Source organism: Callithrix jacchus, chromosome 13 (assembly GCF_049354715.1).
Source record: "Callithrix jacchus isolate 240 chromosome 13, calJac240_pri, whole genome shotgun sequence".
Lineage (NCBI taxonomy): Eukaryota > Metazoa > Chordata > Mammalia > Primates > Cebidae > Callithrix > Callithrix jacchus.
The window spans coordinates 106,557,020-106,575,761 of NC_133514.1; the positions used below are offsets into that span (position 1 = coordinate 106,557,020).

General features: G+C 40.3%; 1 protein-coding gene across 1 annotated transcript; it reads left to right on the forward strand.

Moving 5' to 3' along the window:
• The first annotated feature begins 1,658 nt into the window (after positions 1-1,658).
• SERPINB13 (serpin family B member 13) lies at positions 1,659-18,061 on the forward strand. The gene is made up of 8 exons (XM_035269803.3): positions 1,659-1,784; positions 3,291-3,472; positions 4,362-4,418; positions 10,723-10,851; positions 11,243-11,360; positions 13,127-13,269; positions 13,648-13,803; positions 15,556-18,061. Exons 2-8 carry the CDS (start codon positions 3,308-3,310, stop codon positions 15,958-15,960), a joined length of 1,173 nt encoding a protein of 390 aa, XP_035125694.1. The 5' UTR covers positions 1,659-1,784; positions 3,291-3,307; the 3' UTR covers positions 15,961-18,061.
• Positions 18,062-18,742: the final 681 nt, after the last annotated feature.

Genomic DNA, 18,742 nt, shown 5'->3' on the forward strand with positions numbered 1-18,742 from the left:
CCAGGGTTAGGGAAAGAGCAGCGCAGTATGATGGTCTAAGTTTTCAAAGGGGAGCATTGAGGTGACTGAAGGAAGAAAGACTTGGAAGAAGTGGGAGTGCGAGGGAAAATAAGAATGGTGACTTGATGCTTTCCCAAGACATGAGTGGCTGTTCCCAGAAAAGACTGCAGGATGTCTTCAGGAAAAGCCAGGTTTCCCCATGAGTGCAGACGGTAGAGAAAAAGATGAAGCAAAAAGCAGAAGGCCTGTGGAAAGGGCTGGGCAATCGAACAGGAAGTCTAGAGGCCACAGAGAAAGCAATGAGAAGATACAAACTGTTAGGGATATTAAAACATAAGGCATTATTGGTGGCTCAGAGATTTTATGCCACTAAAAAAAACCTATCAGTTCCATTTCATCCAAGGTTAACTAAGTGTTAATTCTTTCTAAACTTCACTCAATTTGCAAGATTCTCCATGCCTATTAAAAAGCAAATCCCCAATTAAATATGGTTTTGAGTTTGCTTAAAGAGTAGAAATATTGGGAGGCCGAGGAGGGTGGATCATGAGGTCAAGAGATCGAGACCATCCTGGTCAATGTGGTGAAACCCCGTCTCTACTAAAAATACAAAAAATTAGCTGGGCATTGTGGTGCACGCCTGTAATCCCAGCTACTTGGGAGGCTGAGGCAGGAGAATTGCCTGAACCCAGGAAGCAGAGGTTTCAGTGAGCCGAGATTGCACCATTGCACTCCAGCCTGGGTAACAAGAGCGAAATTCCGTCTCAGAAAAAAAAAAGAGTAGAAATAAAAATATTTTGAAAAAAGCAAATTGTGAGTATGGAGACTGTAACATACGTGACCCGTGCCCTTCGAGCCTGCACACCTAGGGAGGTGTTCGTCTAGGCAGAAGGAAGAGCTAAGATGCCCTTCTAGGAGCTGCTGCCCAGCAATGACAGCAAATCTCCACGCCCTTCACTGAAGATTAAAGCTGAGACTAATCCAAGCACAGTTTCTTTTAGTGAACTGGTAGGGCCAGTAGAAATGCTCCAGGGTTGGCAGGAAAAGCTGGAATCTGGGGGTGTAATTTCCGCTTGAGTTTTTTTGGGTAGTTTTGTTTTCCTGACATCAGTGAGGGTATTGGGTGTTTACGAATTATTGGCATTAGGCACAACTCCTGGTACATAATAGACTTGGTAAATGTTTATTGAATGAATTAAAATGAGATATTTTTATAATGGATGGATGGAATAGAGAACACGAATAGGTGTGTGTGTGTGTGTGCGTGTGCATGCACGCATGCACATGTTCGCTTGCCTGCGGCTGCCTATCAAAACGTTCCTTGTTCCTTTTTCTTGTTCTTTTCTAGCAAGATAGTTTTCTTTCATTTTTCTTCTTTGCATTTGACACTCCTAAATAATGTGACTGCAAAAATAACTCTATTATAGAGAATGACTTGTCAGGACACAGCTCTGTCCATCTGCGGTAAGTAAAGAATGCATTTAATGTGTGTGTTCACCGGGCTGTACACCCTTGGTTCCCAGCGTTGGCTGTACATTGTAATCACCTGGGGTGATAAAAATTCTGATGCCTGGTTTCCACCCAAGAGATGCTGACTCAGTTGGTCTGGGGTGGGGCTTGGGCATAGATTCTTTTTAAAGTTCCTGAGGAGATTTTAAGGTGCACGCAAGGTGGAAAACCACTGCTGAAGCAGATTTGGAGAGCTGTAAATTTAGGGTCTCAGCCACCTAACTGACATTTGCTTCCTAGGTCCGTGCCCAGACATCTCTGTCTCTCCAAATCCTGAGGTAAGTTCTTATTTTGGCTCCAACTTAACACATCTGTATTTTGAGAACAATGACGTTTGTTGATTTGAAAGAATTGCTTTTATTGTGCATAGACTTTCTGGGAGTAGTTTTATTTAATTCAGTTCCTACAGGGCCATGACAATGTATCTTCTTTGACATAAATACTTCCTTTTATTTCTGAGTTAACCTGCCAGGGATCCCTGCGAGGAAACCTGACGTTGAAGTGGAAGCTTTGACATCAGATGTGGGATGCCTTAGCAGGGATGAGCCCTTGAGAGCAAAAGGCTGCAAAGTATACAGGCTTTAAAAAACTTTACTTTGCATTAATCTTATTCTTGTTCTAGGATTCCTCCTAAAGCCTTTACTAACTAGTTATAAAGTAGCTGATAATGAAACAAACATAAAACCCGTTCTACCTGTTTATTTTTGGCAGATACTAATTCCTCTTCAAAAATTAGTTTTGGCCGGGCACGGTGGCTCAAGCCTGTAATCCCAGCACTTTGGGAGGTGGAGGCGGGTGGATCACGAGGTCAAGAGATCGAGACAATCCTGGTCAAGATGGTGAAAACCCGTCTCTACTAAAAATACAAAAAAATTAGCTGGGCGTGGTGGTGCGTGCCTGTAATCCCAGCTACTCAGGAGGCTGAGGCAGGAGAATTGCCTGAACCCAGGAGGCAGAGGTTGCAGTGAGCCGAGATCACGCCATTGCACTCCAGCCTGGGTAACAAGAGCAAAACTCTGTCTCAAAAAAAAAAAAAAATTAGTTTTGTGAAATAACAAAAGTAATGCAAGCTCATATACAGGCCGAAAACAATACAGAAAAGTATAAAAAAAGGAAACCCTTTTACCTCCACCTAATAATCCATGATGAGATACGTGGTTGCCACTTAAGGAAAATTCAGCCCAGAGTCAAGTTTTCAGTGCAGTTAGGGAAAGGGGTTCGAGAGATTTAATCAATCCTGTCACTCTCTCAGCTGAATTTTGAGTCAATTGAGAAATAGTATCAGATAAGAATTCAAGTCTTGGCTTTACTATTGCTAAGGTTGGATGGGCGAGCACTGCTTGAACTTGAGGCCCGTGGGGATTCTTGCACCTCCCCCCACCACCTTATCATGGGCCCCACATCTAGACAAACTGGCATTGCCTGGACAAGGGCTGGGTCTATCTGGGGAAGCTTCCACGAAAAGGAGGCTGAGGGGAGGCAGAGGCAGGCAGGTTCAGACAGAGAACAAGAGAATAAAGCCATTAAAACATTAACTCTGCTCTCTGGGGAAATAAGAACTGAGTACCCTCGGATGATGGCAGATTCCAGTGGACTGATTGATGTTTCCTGACAAGAGAAGGCCGAGAAAGGATGTGAAAAGCAGGCAGCAGCGACCTTTCACCAAGAGGGTGGAAATCCCTATATTCCGGATCAATGCAAGAAGAGGAATAGTAGCAGGAAGGGTGCCCATGACACAGAGCAATTCGAATGTTCAGTTTTGATTGTTGTTCTTGCTGTTCTAGATCTCACTAAAATCATCATGGATTCATTCGGTGCCATCAGCACTCGACTTGGGTTTGATCTTTTCAAAGAGCTGAAGAAAACAAATGATGGCAACATCTTCTTTTCCCCTGTGAGCGTCTCAACTGCCATTGGCATGCTTCTCCCAGGAACCCGAGGAGCCACTGCTTCCAAGTTGCAGAAGGTTAGTGTGGTTTGAGGGGGTCTTTCTTGTTTTCTATGCACAAATTTGTTTGAGGGGTTGTTCAGCCCTCTTGCATTGTCTTGAAAATACGCTCATCTTAACCTGTGGCTCAGGAAACAAAAACTTTCAAGGCAGGGAGCAATTTCAGGTCTATCAGGAAAGGCTTCTTCCCTTTCCAAATACCATCTCTCCACCTGCTCTCAGATGCTTGAGATTCCTTTGAGTAGGGACTGGTTGAGTGACCTTGTCCAAAGCCATTGCACTCACAATAAAGACAGAGCATGAAAAGTACTTATGGAAAACGTAACATAATCCCCACTAGAGTAAAAATGACACATCCAAGATGAATACAGGAACAGATAAGCCAATACAAGCTCCTTAGGAAAAAATCAGAGGTATTCTTAGCAGAGACGGAGTTTCACCACGTTGGCCAGGCTGGTCTCGAACTCCGGACGCAGGTGATTCACCTGCCTCAGCCTCCCAAAGTGCTGGGATTACAGGTGTGAGCTTAGCTGGGCGTGGTGGTGGGCACCTATAACCCCAGCTATTGGGGAGGCTGAGGCAGGAGAATTGCTTGAATCTGGGGGGCAGAAGTTTCAGTGAGCTGAGATCATGCCTCTTCATTCCAGTCTGCGAGAAAGCAAAATTCAGTCTTAAAAAAGAAAGAAAGAAAGAAAGAAAGAAAGAAAGAAAGAAAACCAGAGGCAAACATAGACCTTTTCATGATTTTTCAAGGGGAGAATGTCACCTGTATACCTATATGTATTTCACAATCATCCACTCTCCCCTGACTCAAATATATTCACCTGTATATATTTCTCCTCTGACTGATTCTGTGTGAGGTTTTCTCTTCTCCAAGAACCACAGTAATATTTTCTGTCTCTTCCAGGTGTTTCACTCTGAAAAAGACACGAAGACCTCAAGAATAAAGGCTGAAGAAAAAGAGGTGGGGAGACGTGTTTTACAAACTTCAGCAGAGTTGCATTTTTGATGTGGGCTCTTTGGGGAAAAGGACTGAGAATGGCATGAAAGGAGTAACATTTATTTATTATTAAGCAATAATGATCACTGTAGACAAATTATGTTGTAAGGATTATACAATAAAAATAACCCCTTAGTATTAAGAAGAGATCTTAGGTGTAATGAACAATGCCACTGTGATAGAACTGGTAAAGGCTAATAGACTGAAAAATTCCCATAGCAGAGTGGATGGGTTTTGGAGTTAAACGGATTTACGTTCAAGTCCTGGCTCAGTCACTTAAGAGAGATGCTACTTCGGGCAAGTTATTTATCTTCCTTCAGCCTCTGTAAAGCGTCCAGTAGGGGCATCTGGTAACTCAGCCAGTGGTGGTGGCGGGTAGCAGGGGGTGACATTATTGCTAAACTCCACTCATATTTCTAGCCCCCTGCTGATGTTGTATGTAGAAAATCAGTACAGGCCCAATGACCTCCTGAGGTTTTTTTCCAGCTCCAGTGTTCCAGTATTCCCCACCCAAAGGAGAGTCTAGCCAAACACGGGAAAGGAATAAGCCCATTAGGTCTTCACAGCTAGCATCAGGAGATGTTAGCAGTGTCAGGTAGGGTACAGCTGCCTTGACAGTAGTCATGGTGCAATTCCAGACCCTCATAAAACCAAAGCTCAGATCACCCAGCAATATGAGCTTCTCATTTCGCAACCTCAAAGGCTAGGTTGTCTGGGTGGCTCAGTTGCGTCTATGGAGAGTCAGGCTTCCTTTCATAGTTCGCACAGCCAAGTCGGGTCATACAGGCACTGCAATGTCCCCTCAATTGAGGAGTGCAGTTGTTTTCAGAGCACATTCTTTCTCAGCCATTACAGCCCATATAGAACCTTTGTGCAAATCAGAAAAAGCTCATTCTTTCGGATAGCTGCCCTACTCCTGAGTGAAGGGCTAGATGACTGGGGTGGGAACTGAATTTCAGCTTTGTGTAAGGCACAACTTACACATACATGCTGTCTAGCAGCTTTGCCCATTCCCCAGGATTTTTCTGGGAGCCACAGAGATGTGAAGAAAATAGATTACTGACTGAAAGGATATCAGGACTGGAATACTTCTTAGAAGTCATCTACTCCAATCTCCTCATTTAAATAATTTGTTTAGAGACTGGCTTGACATGTACCCATTTGATTATTATATAAATTCAGGGTATTCTGAATCTTGCTTTTAAAAAATGCTGATAAAATCTCAAGACCTGTGCACAAAAGGTATAAGGAAAAATGCAATAAACACCGTTTAACCCCTCTTTTCGGTGTAAGAAATAAACCATCACCAAATCAACTGGTGCCCCTTAGGCTGATGTATAACACCTTTGTTGAGGGTGTATAATACACCCTCATACTCTCCTGAGAGAGGAAGTCCCACTATTGTGGATTAGGTGTTCATTATTTCCATGTATTTATTATTTCATTCATACCATATCTTTTTGTCATTATTCTTTGCAACTTGATTATTTTTGGCATAGCATTGTGTTTATAAGATTCATCTATTTTAAGTGGATACTTTTAGCCTTAGCTGATTCATTTTTATAGCTGTTTCCTCATTTATTCTGTCAATGGGGCAGGCCTGGGTTCTTTCCTTCCTTCTTTCTTTCCTTCCTTCCTTCCTTCCTTCCTTCCTTCCTTCCTTCCTTCCTTCCTTCCTTCCTTCCTTCCTTCCTTCCTTCTCTCCCTCCTTCCTCAAACAATGCAAAAATGGCCCTTTTAATACAAGCCTCCTAATTTGCCTGGGTGAAAGTTTAGCCTTAAGTTATCCAGTATGGTAGCTACTCATGTGGCTATTGAATACTTAAAATATATCTAGTTTAAATTGAGATGTGCTATCGATTTAAAATGCATATTATAGGAGGATTGCTGGCAAGACGGCTGAATAGGAACAGCTCTGGTGTGCAGCTCCCAGCGAGAGCAATGCAGAAGGCAGGTGATCTCCGTATTTCCAATGGAAGTACCTGGTTCATCCCACTGGGACTGGTTAGACAGAGGGTGTAGTCCAAGGAGGGTGAGCAGAAGTGTGTGGGGGGGCTCACCTCACCTGGGAATCACAAGGGGCTGGAGAACTTCCTCTCCCAGCCAAGGGAAGCCATTAGGGGCTTTTCCTGGCACTCTGACATTCTGACTCTGATACTGCACTTTTCCCACAATTTTCATAACCCACAGTCCAGGAGATACAATACGATTGTATGCACCCTCTGGTACAAACAATATCAGTGTCCCAGGTTTCCAGCACAAAACTAGGTGGCTGTTTCAGCTACAGTAGTTTTTTTTTCCCTTATACCCCAGTGGTGTCTGGAATGTGATCAAGACAGAACCCCTCAAACCCCTAAAAAAGGGGGCTGAAGGCAGGGAGCCAAGTGATCTGGCTCAGTGGGACCCACACCCATGAATACCAGCAGGGTAAGATCCACTGGCCTAAAATTCTTGCAACCAGCACTGCAGTCTGAGCTTGACGTGGGACATTCAAGCTCGGTGAGGAAAGGGGCATCCACCATTGCTGAAGCTCAGGTAGGTGGTTTTAACCACACTTGAGTAAACGAAGTTTCTGAGAAGTTTACACAGCAACTGGGTGGAGCCGGTTTTTTAAAAAGATCAACCAAATAGACCACTAGCCAGACTAATAGGAAAGAAAAGAGAGAAGAATCAAGTAGATGCAATAAAAAAATGATAAAGGGAATATCACCAGAACATCTAGAAGAAATGCATAAATTTCTGGACACTTACACCCTCCCAAGACTGAACCAGGAAGAAGTTGAATCCCTGGAAAGACCAATAACAAGATCTGAAGTTGAGACAGCAATTAATAGCCTACCAACCAAAAAAAGTCCAGGACCAGATGGATTCATAGCTTAATTCTACCAGATGTGTAAAAAGGAGCTGGACATTTCTTCTGAAACTATTCCAAGCAATAGAAAAAGGGAGAATCCTCCCTAATTGATTTTATGAGACCAACATCATCTTGATACCAAAACCTGGCAGAGACACCACTAAAAAAGAAAATTTCAGGTCAATATCCATGATGAACGTTGATGTGAAAATCTTCAATAAAATACTGGCAAACAGAATCCAACAGCACATCAAAAAACTTATCCATTATGATCAAGTTGGCTTTATTCCTGGAATGCAAGGCTGGTTTAACATACACAAATTAATAATCCATCACGGAAACAGAACCAAAGACAAAAACCACATGACTACCTATAGAGAAGGGCTTCAATGAAATTCAACAGCCCTTTATGTGAAAAACTCTCAATAAACTAGGTATTGATGGAACTTATCTCAAAATAGTAAGAGCTGTTTATGACAAACCCACAGCCATTATTATACTGAATGGGAAAAAACGGGAAGCATTCCCTTTGAAAACTGATACAAGACAAGGATGCCCTCTCTCACCACTCCTTTTCAACATAGCATTGGAAGTTCTGGCTAGGGCAACCAGAAAAGAAAAAGAAATAAAGAGCATTCAGTTAGGAAAAGAGGAAGTCGCATTGTCTCTATTTGCAGACAACATGATTGTATATTTAGAAGACCCCCTTGTCTCAGCCCAAAATCTCCTTAAACTGATAAGCAACTTCAGCAAAGTCTCAGGATACAAAATCAATGTGCAACAATCACAAGCATTGCTATATGCCAATAACAGACAAACAGAGAGTCAAATCATGAGTGAACTCCCATTCACAATTGCTACAGAGAGAATCAAATACCTAGGAATACAACTAATGATGGATGTGAAGGACCTCTTCAAGGAGAACTACAAACCACTGCTCAAGGAAATAAGAGAGTACACAAACAGATGGAGAAACATTCCATGCTCATGATTAGGAAGAATCAGTATCATGAAAATGGCCATACTGTCCAAAGTAATTTATAGATTCAGTGCTGTCCCCATCAAGCTACCATTGAATTTCTTCACAGAGTTGGAAAACAAACAAACAAACCAACACCTTAAATTTCATATGGAATCAAAAAAGAGCCCACATACCCAAGACAATCCTAAAAAAAAAAAAAGAAAAAGCTGGAGGCATCTGGAGGCATCATGCTACCTAACTTCAAACTATATTACAAGACTACAGTAGTCATAAAAACATGGTACTGGTACTAAAGCAGAGATACAGACCAATGGAACAGAATAGAGGCCTCAGAAGTAATGCTACACATCTACAACCATCTTATTTTTGACAAACCTGACAAAAACAAACAATGGGGAAAGTATTCCTTATTTAACAAATGGTGTTGGGAAAACTGGCTTGCCATATGCAGAAAGCTGAAACTGGATCCCTTCTTTACACCTTATACAACAATTAACTCCAGATGGATTAAAAATTTAAACATAAGGCCTAACACCATAAAAACCTTAGAAGAAAACCTAGGTAATCATTCAGGACGTAGGCATGGCAAGGACTTCATGACTAAAACACCAAAAGCAATGGCAACAAAAGCCAAAATAGACAAATGGGATCTAATGAAACTAAAGAGCTTCTGCATGCAAAAGAAACTATCACTAGAGTGAACCAGCAACCAACAGAATGGAAAAATCTTTTTGCAAGCTACCATCTGTCAAAGGGCTAATATCCAGAATCAACAAAGAACTTAAATTTACAAGAAAAAAACAAACAACCCTATCAAAAAGTGGATGAAGGGTATGAACAGACACTTCTCAAAAGAAGACATTTATGCAGCCAACAAATATATGAAAAAAGGCTCACCATCACTGGTCATTAGAGAAATGCAAATCAAAACCACATTGAGCAACCATCTCACACCAGTTAGTATGGCAATCATTAAAAAATCAGGAGACAACAGATGCTGGAGAGGATGTGGAGAAGTAGGAATGCTTTTACACTGTTGGTGAGTGTGTAAATTACTTTAACCATTGTAGAAGACAGTGTGGCAATTCCTTAAGGATCTAGAATGAGAAATACCATTTGACCCAGCAATTCCATTACTGGGTATATACCTAAAGGATTATAAATCATTCATTTATAAAGATACATGCACATATATGTTTATTGCAGCACTTTTCACAATAGCAAAGACTTGGAACCAATCCAAATGCCCATCAATGATAGACTGGATAAAGAAAATGTGGCCATATACATCATGGAATACTATGCAGCCATAAAAAGGATGAGTTCATGTCCTTTGCAGGGACATGGATAAAGCTGGAAAGCATTATTCTCAGTAAACTAACACAAGAACAGAAAACCAGCAAACTGACACAAGAACAGAAAAAGAAACAGCGCATGTTCTTGCTTATAAGTGGGTGTTGAACAATGAGAACCCATGGACATAGGGAAGGGAACATCACACACCAGGGCCTGTCGAGGGGTGGAGGGCTAGGGGAGGGATAGCAGGGGGAGGGGGCATAGGGGAAGGATAGCATTAGGAGAAATAACTAATGTATGTGATGGGGTGATCGATGCCACATACCACCATGGCACATATGTATATACATACATATGTAACAAACCTGCATGCTCTGCACATGTACCCCAGAACTTAAAGAATAATAATAAAAAATAAAATGCATATTGTATTTCAAGAACTTAGTATGAGAATACAAAATATTAATTTTAATATATTATTTTTTGATGAAATATGTATATTTATATATTAACATATAATTAAAATTTATTGTATTTATATGTTGAAATAATGATATTCTAGATATGTTGGTAAGGTAACACAGAATATGAAACCTTCAATCAGAAAACTGATGGGTCCTACATCAAATATCCAGAGAAGTTTGTTTTTTTACCCTGGTGACAAGGACAAATCTCACTTCAGTCCAACGTGTAGTGACTCAAACCATCAGGAGGCACTTTTCTTATTCACTATCTGGAAAAAATTTCCAAACTTCAGTAGATAAGAATTGTTTGGGGAAATTATTTACTTTCTTTAAGTGCTTAGAATCTTGTGGGAAGCTAAAAGCAAGCTCACTGAACATTTAGTGAGCACTTTTGTTTGAGACCAAACAAACCACAACTTGGGTTATAAAAGCAAGATCTGTGGTGTTGGGCTTGCAGAGAAGGCTTTTCTCTGGAACTGAGATTGGTCATAACTTACATCATCCTATGACTTGGGTAAAAGCCACCTGATATCCAGGGGCCGCACCAAACACAGGGACCACCCTTGAGGCTGACAGACTCAGGGAGAGACCCAGCAGCCACATCCTCATAGCAGAGAACCTAGGCTTTCTTTTGCCAAGATAACCTGTTGAGTTTTTGTTTTAACTTTCAAGATTGAGAAGACAGAAGCAATACATCAACAATTCCAAAAGTTTTTGACTGAAATAAGGAAACTCACTAATGATTATGAACTGAACATAACCAACAGGCTGTTTGGAGAACAAACATACCTCTTCCTTCAAGTAAGTTTTGCTGTGCTTACCCCATCTGCGAGTTACGTATTCTGGAGTGGCCAAATGGCACAGTCCCACCTGGGTCCTGAAGTCATGCTGCCTGAGTCGTCTGCTTGGCTCTGGCCACATCACTGCAGTGCTTTTCCATCCTGACCTAAAGACATTCAGAACTGTAGGGAGCTTCTTTTTAGTCCTGGCAATCTGAACCTGGTTTTTGCCTCGTCCCCAGAGAAGCTGCATAAAAATGTGCATGCAGGCACTCAACGTGATGTGCCCAGGGCCTTAAAATTTTCTTGCCATATTAGTCATCCTAATGTATACATAAATTTATTTAGTGATGTTGGCAATTGATAAATTGACTTTTTAACCTCTTTTTATTCTTTCTTTGTTTCTCCTAAAGAAATACTTGGATTATGTTGAAAAATATTACCATGCATCTCTGGAACCTGTTGATTTTGTAAACGCAGCAGATGAAAGTCGAAAGAAGATTAATTCCTGGGTTGAAAGCCAAACAAATGGTAGAGTATGGGTGGATCATTCATTGCACAAACAAACAAATGAACAGCACTTCTTGCCAACCTGCTGTGAATGAAGCCCTGGGCTCGACTGCGTGGGGTGTCATGCAGTCAATAAGCTTTGGGAAGGGAACTGAGACAGGTTTTGCAGGGTTGGAAGGGAGGTCGGGAGGGCACTGCAGATTTGGAGCAATTTCAGAAAGTGTGGAGAGGCCAAGGGGAGACAGCAGGGGGACCACATGAAGCCAACTGCATGGAAACGCTTGCTGGAGAGTTGTTTACACATAGCCATGGATCACAGTACCTGCCGGGGCCGGGGGGGCGGTCCTGAAAATGGGATGATGTCTGCCTTGGGTTTACATTCTTTCCTTTGTATCAGAGCCTTTCTTTCTGAGTTTTTGTCTTTCCATGTTAAGTGAGAAACACGCAGCTCTCCCATCAAGACTTGTCTTTCCCACCCACAGCTGGGGCCACCTGGGCTTCATCTTCACTTAAGCATCGTGCAGGGATGATGACAACCTACAGCCCTCCCCACAGCAGAGGATTTGACAAGTTTCTTACTCCATTATTCCTTTCTTATCCCATCGTATGAGAAATCCACAGAGAAAGGTTGATGTGGAAATTCACCTTGGGGAGCAATAGCTGATACTTTACTGTTAAGAGTTTCAGATTCAATTTTTTTTTCTTTTTCTTTTCCTTTTTTTTTTTGAGAAGGAGTTTCGCTCTTTTTACCCAGGCTGGAGTGCAATGGCACAATCTCGGCTCACTGCAACCTCCACCTCCTGGGTTCAGGCAATTCTCCTGCCTCAGCTTCCTGAGTAGCTAGGATTACAGGCATGTGCCACCGTGCCCAGCTAATTTTTTGTATTTTTAGTAGAGACGGGGTTTCACCTCGTTGACCAGGATGGTCTCGGTCTCTTGACCTCGTGATCCACCCGCCTCTGCCTCCCGAAGTGCTGGGATTACAGGCTTGAGCCACCGCACCCGACCCAGATTCAATTTTTATAACAATTATCAGAGAGACCTTTGTTATTCAGAATGTATTTTTCCCCCTCATGCTTGGTCTGAAGAAAGGACATAAAAGAAGTAGAAAATATAAGATCTTTCAAAAAGTTGGTTGAACAGTACTTTTTAGAATTTACTGTGAGATGGGCTGAACTCAGAGACAAAAATATCAACTCCTTGTCCCATATAAGTATCCCTCAGTCTCAGGTGGTAACTTATTGAATGGTAAGCATAATAATAGTGAATACAGGGTGCTTATTTCGTGAGAGATGGTGTTCCAAATGCTTTACGTGTGTTAAATCATTCGCTCCTTTCAACAACCCTATGAGGCAGATTTTAAATATATATATATATATATATTTTATTGCCCTTTGGGTTCTGGGGTATATGTGCAGAACATGCAGGATTGTTTATGAGGCAGATTTTATTCCTATTTTACAGATGTGGAAACCGAGGCACAGACAGTCTAAATAACTCACGCAAGGGTCCTTAGCTGATAAGAGGCAAAACTGGATGCTAACAGAGGCATCTGACCCCAGAGTCCAGACTCTTAACCATGAACCTTAATTTATTCAGTGGTATAAATGGGCAAAATGAGAACCTCCCTGCTGATTCAGCCAGGGAACCCTTTGTCAGCAAGGCACTCAGGTGCTGACCTGGCTGGGTTTTTAATGATCAGTTAAGTCCATCTGCGTCATATCTGTCATACATATTCCTTGTCCTTTGGAAGATGGGCCAACCTTTTTCTGTTTCTTCATTTTCAGAAAAAATCAAGGACTTGCTCCCAGATGGCTCTATTAGTAGCTCTACCAAGCTGGTGCTGGTGAACACAGTTTATTTTAAAGGGCAATGGGACAGGGAGTTTAAGAAAGAAAATACCAAGGAAGAGAAATTTTGGATGAATAAGGTATGGTCTTTTATTTTTGTGATGTCCTTACACATGGGATGTAACATCTAAAGTCATGTGGTGGTATATGCCTGTAGTCCCAGCTACTTGGGAGACTGAGGCAGGAGAATTGCTTGAACCTGGGAGGCAGAGGTTGCAGTGAGATGAGATCATGCCACTGCACTCCAGCCTGGTGACAGAGCAAGACCCCTTCTTAAAAAAAAAATCTAAAGTCATGTTTGAGCAAATGCACCCTGGTAGGTAGCAAATTCTCATTCTGAGACTCTGATATTCAGCTTTATTTAGATTGAGCTAATTATTTTGATGAGCTAGCTTGGTTGCCTTAATGCCTTTGGTCTCATGTACTTTAATATTGTGTGCTCTGTTAATTTGTTGCAGAACACAAGTAAATCTGTGCAGATGATGACACAGAGCCATTCCTTTAGCTTCACTTTCCTGGAGGACTTGCAGGCCAAAATTCTAGGGATTCCATATAAAAACAATGATCTAAGCATGTTTGTGCTTCTGCCCAATGACATCGATGGTCTGGAAAAGGTAAACGCTTGCATCTCCTTATTCTTGCTTTCATCTCCTGAGGCTTTGTGTCCCAGGGCTTCTGAATAGAAGCTGGTGGCCAGCAGCGTCAAATAGAAAGTGTTTCTCACTGTGCAGCAGCTGCAGATGGATGTCAACAGGGGAGCACTAAATAGTACAGGTCAGGTTTCTTGAGAACAACCAAATCCTAGAATTTTTGGGATGAACTAAAATGAAAATTTAAGATAATAATTTGGGATGAACTAAAGATCACCCACCATTCTGAGAAATGGTTGTTATCTATGGACCCCTTTTCTGAAAAATAAAATCATATATGCATATATATGACCAATTCTGCACACTGTTCAGTAGGCTCTTGGAGCTTGTGAATTTCTTTCTTACATCCTTACACCATTGATTTAGTGTCACTCATTTTATGGTTAAAAAATGTATGTGATTACTGCCCTGCATTTTGAAAGTCAGGAGAGCTTTGTTTCGAATCCCTCTTTCTTTAGTGGCTTTCTGACCCTTGCAGCTTCTCAACTTCCTTGAACTTCAGTACTTCCCCATCTCTAAAGAGGAGTCCATGGTGCTTAATGTGTAGTGCTGTCATAATGCTTAGAGAAACGTAGCCTTTGAGGAGTCTAGGACATAGAAAGCAGTCAACAACGATAGCTGCTGTCTTCTTATAATACTAGTAGCATTTTAAGTTGGAAAATATTTTTGGACAGCAAAATGCCAATATGTCTGAGAGCTTTAAGAGTATTTATTTCTGATTCAAAACCCCAGCTGTGAGAATTACCCTAAAGAAATAACGTAGAAGAAACAATTGCCTTTCTGAGTCAAATCAGTTATTTCAGTGTTAGATACACTGCAATGCCTAGTTTGAAATTCATAGTGATTATTATTTTTGTATCCTTAGTAACAATCAAAACTATCATAATACCTCATATAGACTAAATGTCTGTAAAGTGAATTAATAGCTAAATATTGGGAAGAATTTATCAACATAATGAGAATATTATCTAGCAGTTTGAAGATAGCAGAGATATGCAACAGTGAAAAATTTTACTTCATTTTATTTGAATGTTCAAATAAAATGAAGCAAAAGTTTTAAATTATTGTGATTGCAACTATACAAATATGTATGCATTCAAAGACTAGGAAAGGTAGTTAAAATGAAGTATATATTAGGTTGATAAAGTAAATGACTTATTTTTAATCTTTAAAAATTTATTTAATGCTATTGGATTTCCACACATACACAGATAATTTAAGTGGAAAAATATAAGACAACTGGGTCTGTTCGGGGGGAATAGGGGAGTGGCAGTGGGGGATAGGGAGGGATAACATGGGGAGAAATGCCGGATATAGGCGACGTGGGGATGGAGGCAGCAAACCACATTGCCATGTACGTACCTATGCAACATGGCATGTACCCCAGAACCTAAAGTGCAATAAAATATATGTATTTTAAAAAAAGAAAGAAACAATGCTCAGCAACAGGGTGTTGGTTAAGTAAGTTTGTATACCAACATATAGCTTGCTATTTTGTACCAATGAAAATAAAATTATGGAATATTTACTGATGTAAAAAAACGAGAAATATAAGACAACCACCTGCTGTATAAAAACAACAATCTAGTAAAACAAAATTTCCACTTTTAACTATTACTAAAGTTAATAACTTCTGACTGATACAAATCAGTGTTACACTGTTTTAGATTTTTACCAATAATCATACCATTCTACTCTTCTGTTTTTTGAAAATAGATAATAGATAAAATAAGTCCTGAGAAGTTGGTGGAGTGGACTAGTCCAGGGCATATGGAAGAAAGAAGGGTGAATTTGCACTTGCCCCGGTTTGAGGTGGAGGACAGTTATGATCTTGAGGCCGTCCTGGTCGCCATGGGAATGGGTGATGCCTTCAGTGAGCACAAAGCTGACTACTCAGGAATGTCCTCACACTCCGGGTTGTACGCCCAGAAGTTCCTGCACAGTTCCTTCGTGGCGGTCACTGAGGAAGGCACCGAGGCTGCAGCTGCCACCGGCCTAGGCTTTACTGTTGCATCAGCCCCGGGTCATGAAAATGTTCACTGCAATCATCCCTTCCTATTCTTCATCAGGCACAATGAATCCAATAGCATCCTCTTCTTTGGCAGATTTTCTTCTCCTTGAGATGATTGTTGTCATGGCATTGCTGCTTTTAGAAAAAACCGCAAGTGTTATTCATATGATTATGAAAATCATCCATTCTTTTTTTTTTAATTTTTTTTTTAGACAGAGTCTTGCTCTGTCGCCAGGCTGGAGAGCAGTGGGTGATCTCAGCTTACTGTAACCTCTCTGTTTCAAGTCACCTCACTGACTCCCTGTTTCAAGCGATTCTACTGCTTCAGCCTCCCAAGTAGCTGGGATTATAGGCACTCCCCACCACGCCCAGCTAATTTTTTTGTGTGTGTTTTTTTTAGTAGAGACAGGATTTCACCATGTCGGCCAGGATGGTCACGATCTCCTGACCTCATGATCAGCATTCTTTTAAATGTTGTCTTGCTTGCATTCCCAGTCTTGGCCATCAAATCAATGATTTAATGACTCCAGTAGTGTCTGTGTTTATAACCATCCTTGAAAGTGAACTATCCTTTCCTTTGTTCCATGTATAAGGTGAGTCAAACCAAACCTCATTGATAATGCCCCTTGGTTTCTTTTGAAAGTAAATCAGTATTTTGTAGTTTTGTGCACTAAAGGAGAGAAACAGTCTCTCCAGTAAAGAGTATGGACTAGTAATTTTGGGGGTATCTCTAATTCTAATATTTTAGCATGTTGTAATTCACAAGTAAATAAAACAATAATTTACTCAGCTCATGTTGCTGTTCCCCAACAGATATTGTGGCAAATCGCACATAGGAAAGATCATTTGGGAATACGGTAGCAAAACATAAAACTCAAATGGCAGAACAATATACCAGATGGAGAGGATGCTGGTATTTTCATCTTCCATTCTAACATTGTCCACTGTTAGGTGCATACGCATTTTGATATTGTGTAATAAATGTGGTATTTAAGAAGATACATGATGTAGTTGATCAGTATTTCTCCTCTATCACCTCTTTAGACTTTATAAGGTAAGTATTTGGAAAAACTTTTAGAAGGCTTTCCTTTCTTTTTCCCCATTGATATTTTTCTGGTTACTTTTTGAGTGAGGTATGAGTATTACCAAATGATATTTTCTGAAGATGCTTTTTGAAAAGCTCTGAATCTATTGCTGCTCTTAATAGATTCAGCCTCCTGTTTTGTAGGCTTGTTTCATTTTCCCACCCAGTTTTTAACAAGATCACATAATTGGCTTATTTTTTAACAGCTTTGTCAAACTACAATTTACACGCCATAAAATGTACACACTGTAAGTTTATAATTCTTTGACTTTTAGTAAATTTCTAGAGTTGTGCATCACAACAATCCAGTTTTAGAATATTTCCATGACCCGGGCTGGGCATGGTGGCTCATGCCTGTAATCCAAGCACTTTGGAGGCCAAGGTGGGTGGATCACCTGAGATTGGGAGTTCAAGAATATATCCATGACTCTAAAAAGTTTCCTCATGCCTATTAATATTCTCAATCCTAGGTACCACTGAGTTGTTTTCTGCCTTTATAAATTTTTCTTTTCTACATCTTATATAAATGGAATCATACTACATGCAGTATTTTGTGTCTGGTGTCTTGCAGTTAGCATGATGCTCTTGAGGTTCATCTGTTGTAATATGTATTGATACTTAATTTTTTTCATTGCCGAATAGTATTCAATTGCATAGGAAAGACCTATTTTATTTATAGGTTCATCACTTGATGGACATTTGGATTGTCCTCACTTCTTGGCTGTTAGGAATAATGTTGCTCTGAACATAAAAATAAGATCCTTGTGTTCACATATGTTTTCATTTCTGTTGGGTAGATTTCCAGGAGAGAAATTGCTGGGCCATATGACAAGTAAATACTTAGCTTTGTAAGAAACTGTCCAACTGTTTTCCACTGTGGCTGTATTATTTCACATTACCACCAGCAGTGTTTAAAACTAGTGTCTTCGAATTCTCACCAACATCCAGTATCAGGTCTTTATAGCCACTTTTGTAGGTACAAAGTGGTATCTCTGTGGTTTTCATGTACATTTCCCTTACATTTAATTCTCACCAACATCCAGTATCAGGTCTTTATAGCCACTTTTGTAGGTACAAAGCGGTATCTCATTGTGGTTTTCATGTACATTTCCCTTACATTTAATTAGGCTGAGCAGTTTTTAAATGTGTTTATTGACCATTTGTTTGACTCTGTTTGAAGAAATGTATACAAGTCATTTGCTCATTTTTCAATTGGATTGTCTGTCTTGGCCTCTAATTTTATTGAGTTAAAAGAGTTCTTTATAAACTCTGGCTTACAGGCCCTTAATTTCATCTAAAATCGTACCTATATTTCTAAACTTCCTATTCATTTGTTGGGTTTTCCCCAGGCTTTTCTTACAGTTTTTATTCTAAAGACTTATAATTAATATTACAGAACTTTCCAACAATGAATTGATTCTATAAGCAAAGATTGTATGCATGCATGTGGCCATTGTTCATTTTTGTAATTTATTTGGTTATCAGTTTGTTTGTTTTTTTATATCTCCATCTCTTCTTTGAAAGGGCTAAAGGTGGCAAAATGTTTAAATTTACCTTTTTTAAGAGAACATGTAAACATTATTTTCTACTTGATATCATTCAATTTTTTAACGTAAAATGATTGTGAGTTATCACTGTTGATGTTCAGAAAAGGAAATTCTTCAGAGCTTCCTCCCATTGAGGATAGTACAAATTCTATGCTATGGCTCTAAGAAAATACCCCAAGAAGTTCCCAAACCCTTTTGAATAATAAAACTAACTTGAAGCCATCAGTTCTCATTTCTCATGTTCTAACTGAGTAGTCTTGT

Coding starts and splice junctions, on each gene's coding strand:
- SERPINB13 (XM_035269803.3), top strand. CDS start 3,308: ATGGATTCATTCGGTGCCATCAGCACTCGACTTGGGTTTGATCTTTTC. Junction 11,361..13,126: donor GGTTGAAAGCCAAACAAATG/GTAGAGTATGGG, acceptor CTTCATTTTCAG/AAAAAATCAAGGACTTGCTC. Junction 13,804..15,555: donor ACATCGATGGTCTGGAAAAG/GTAAACGCTTGC, acceptor TTTTGAAAATAG/ATAATAGATAAAATAAGTCC.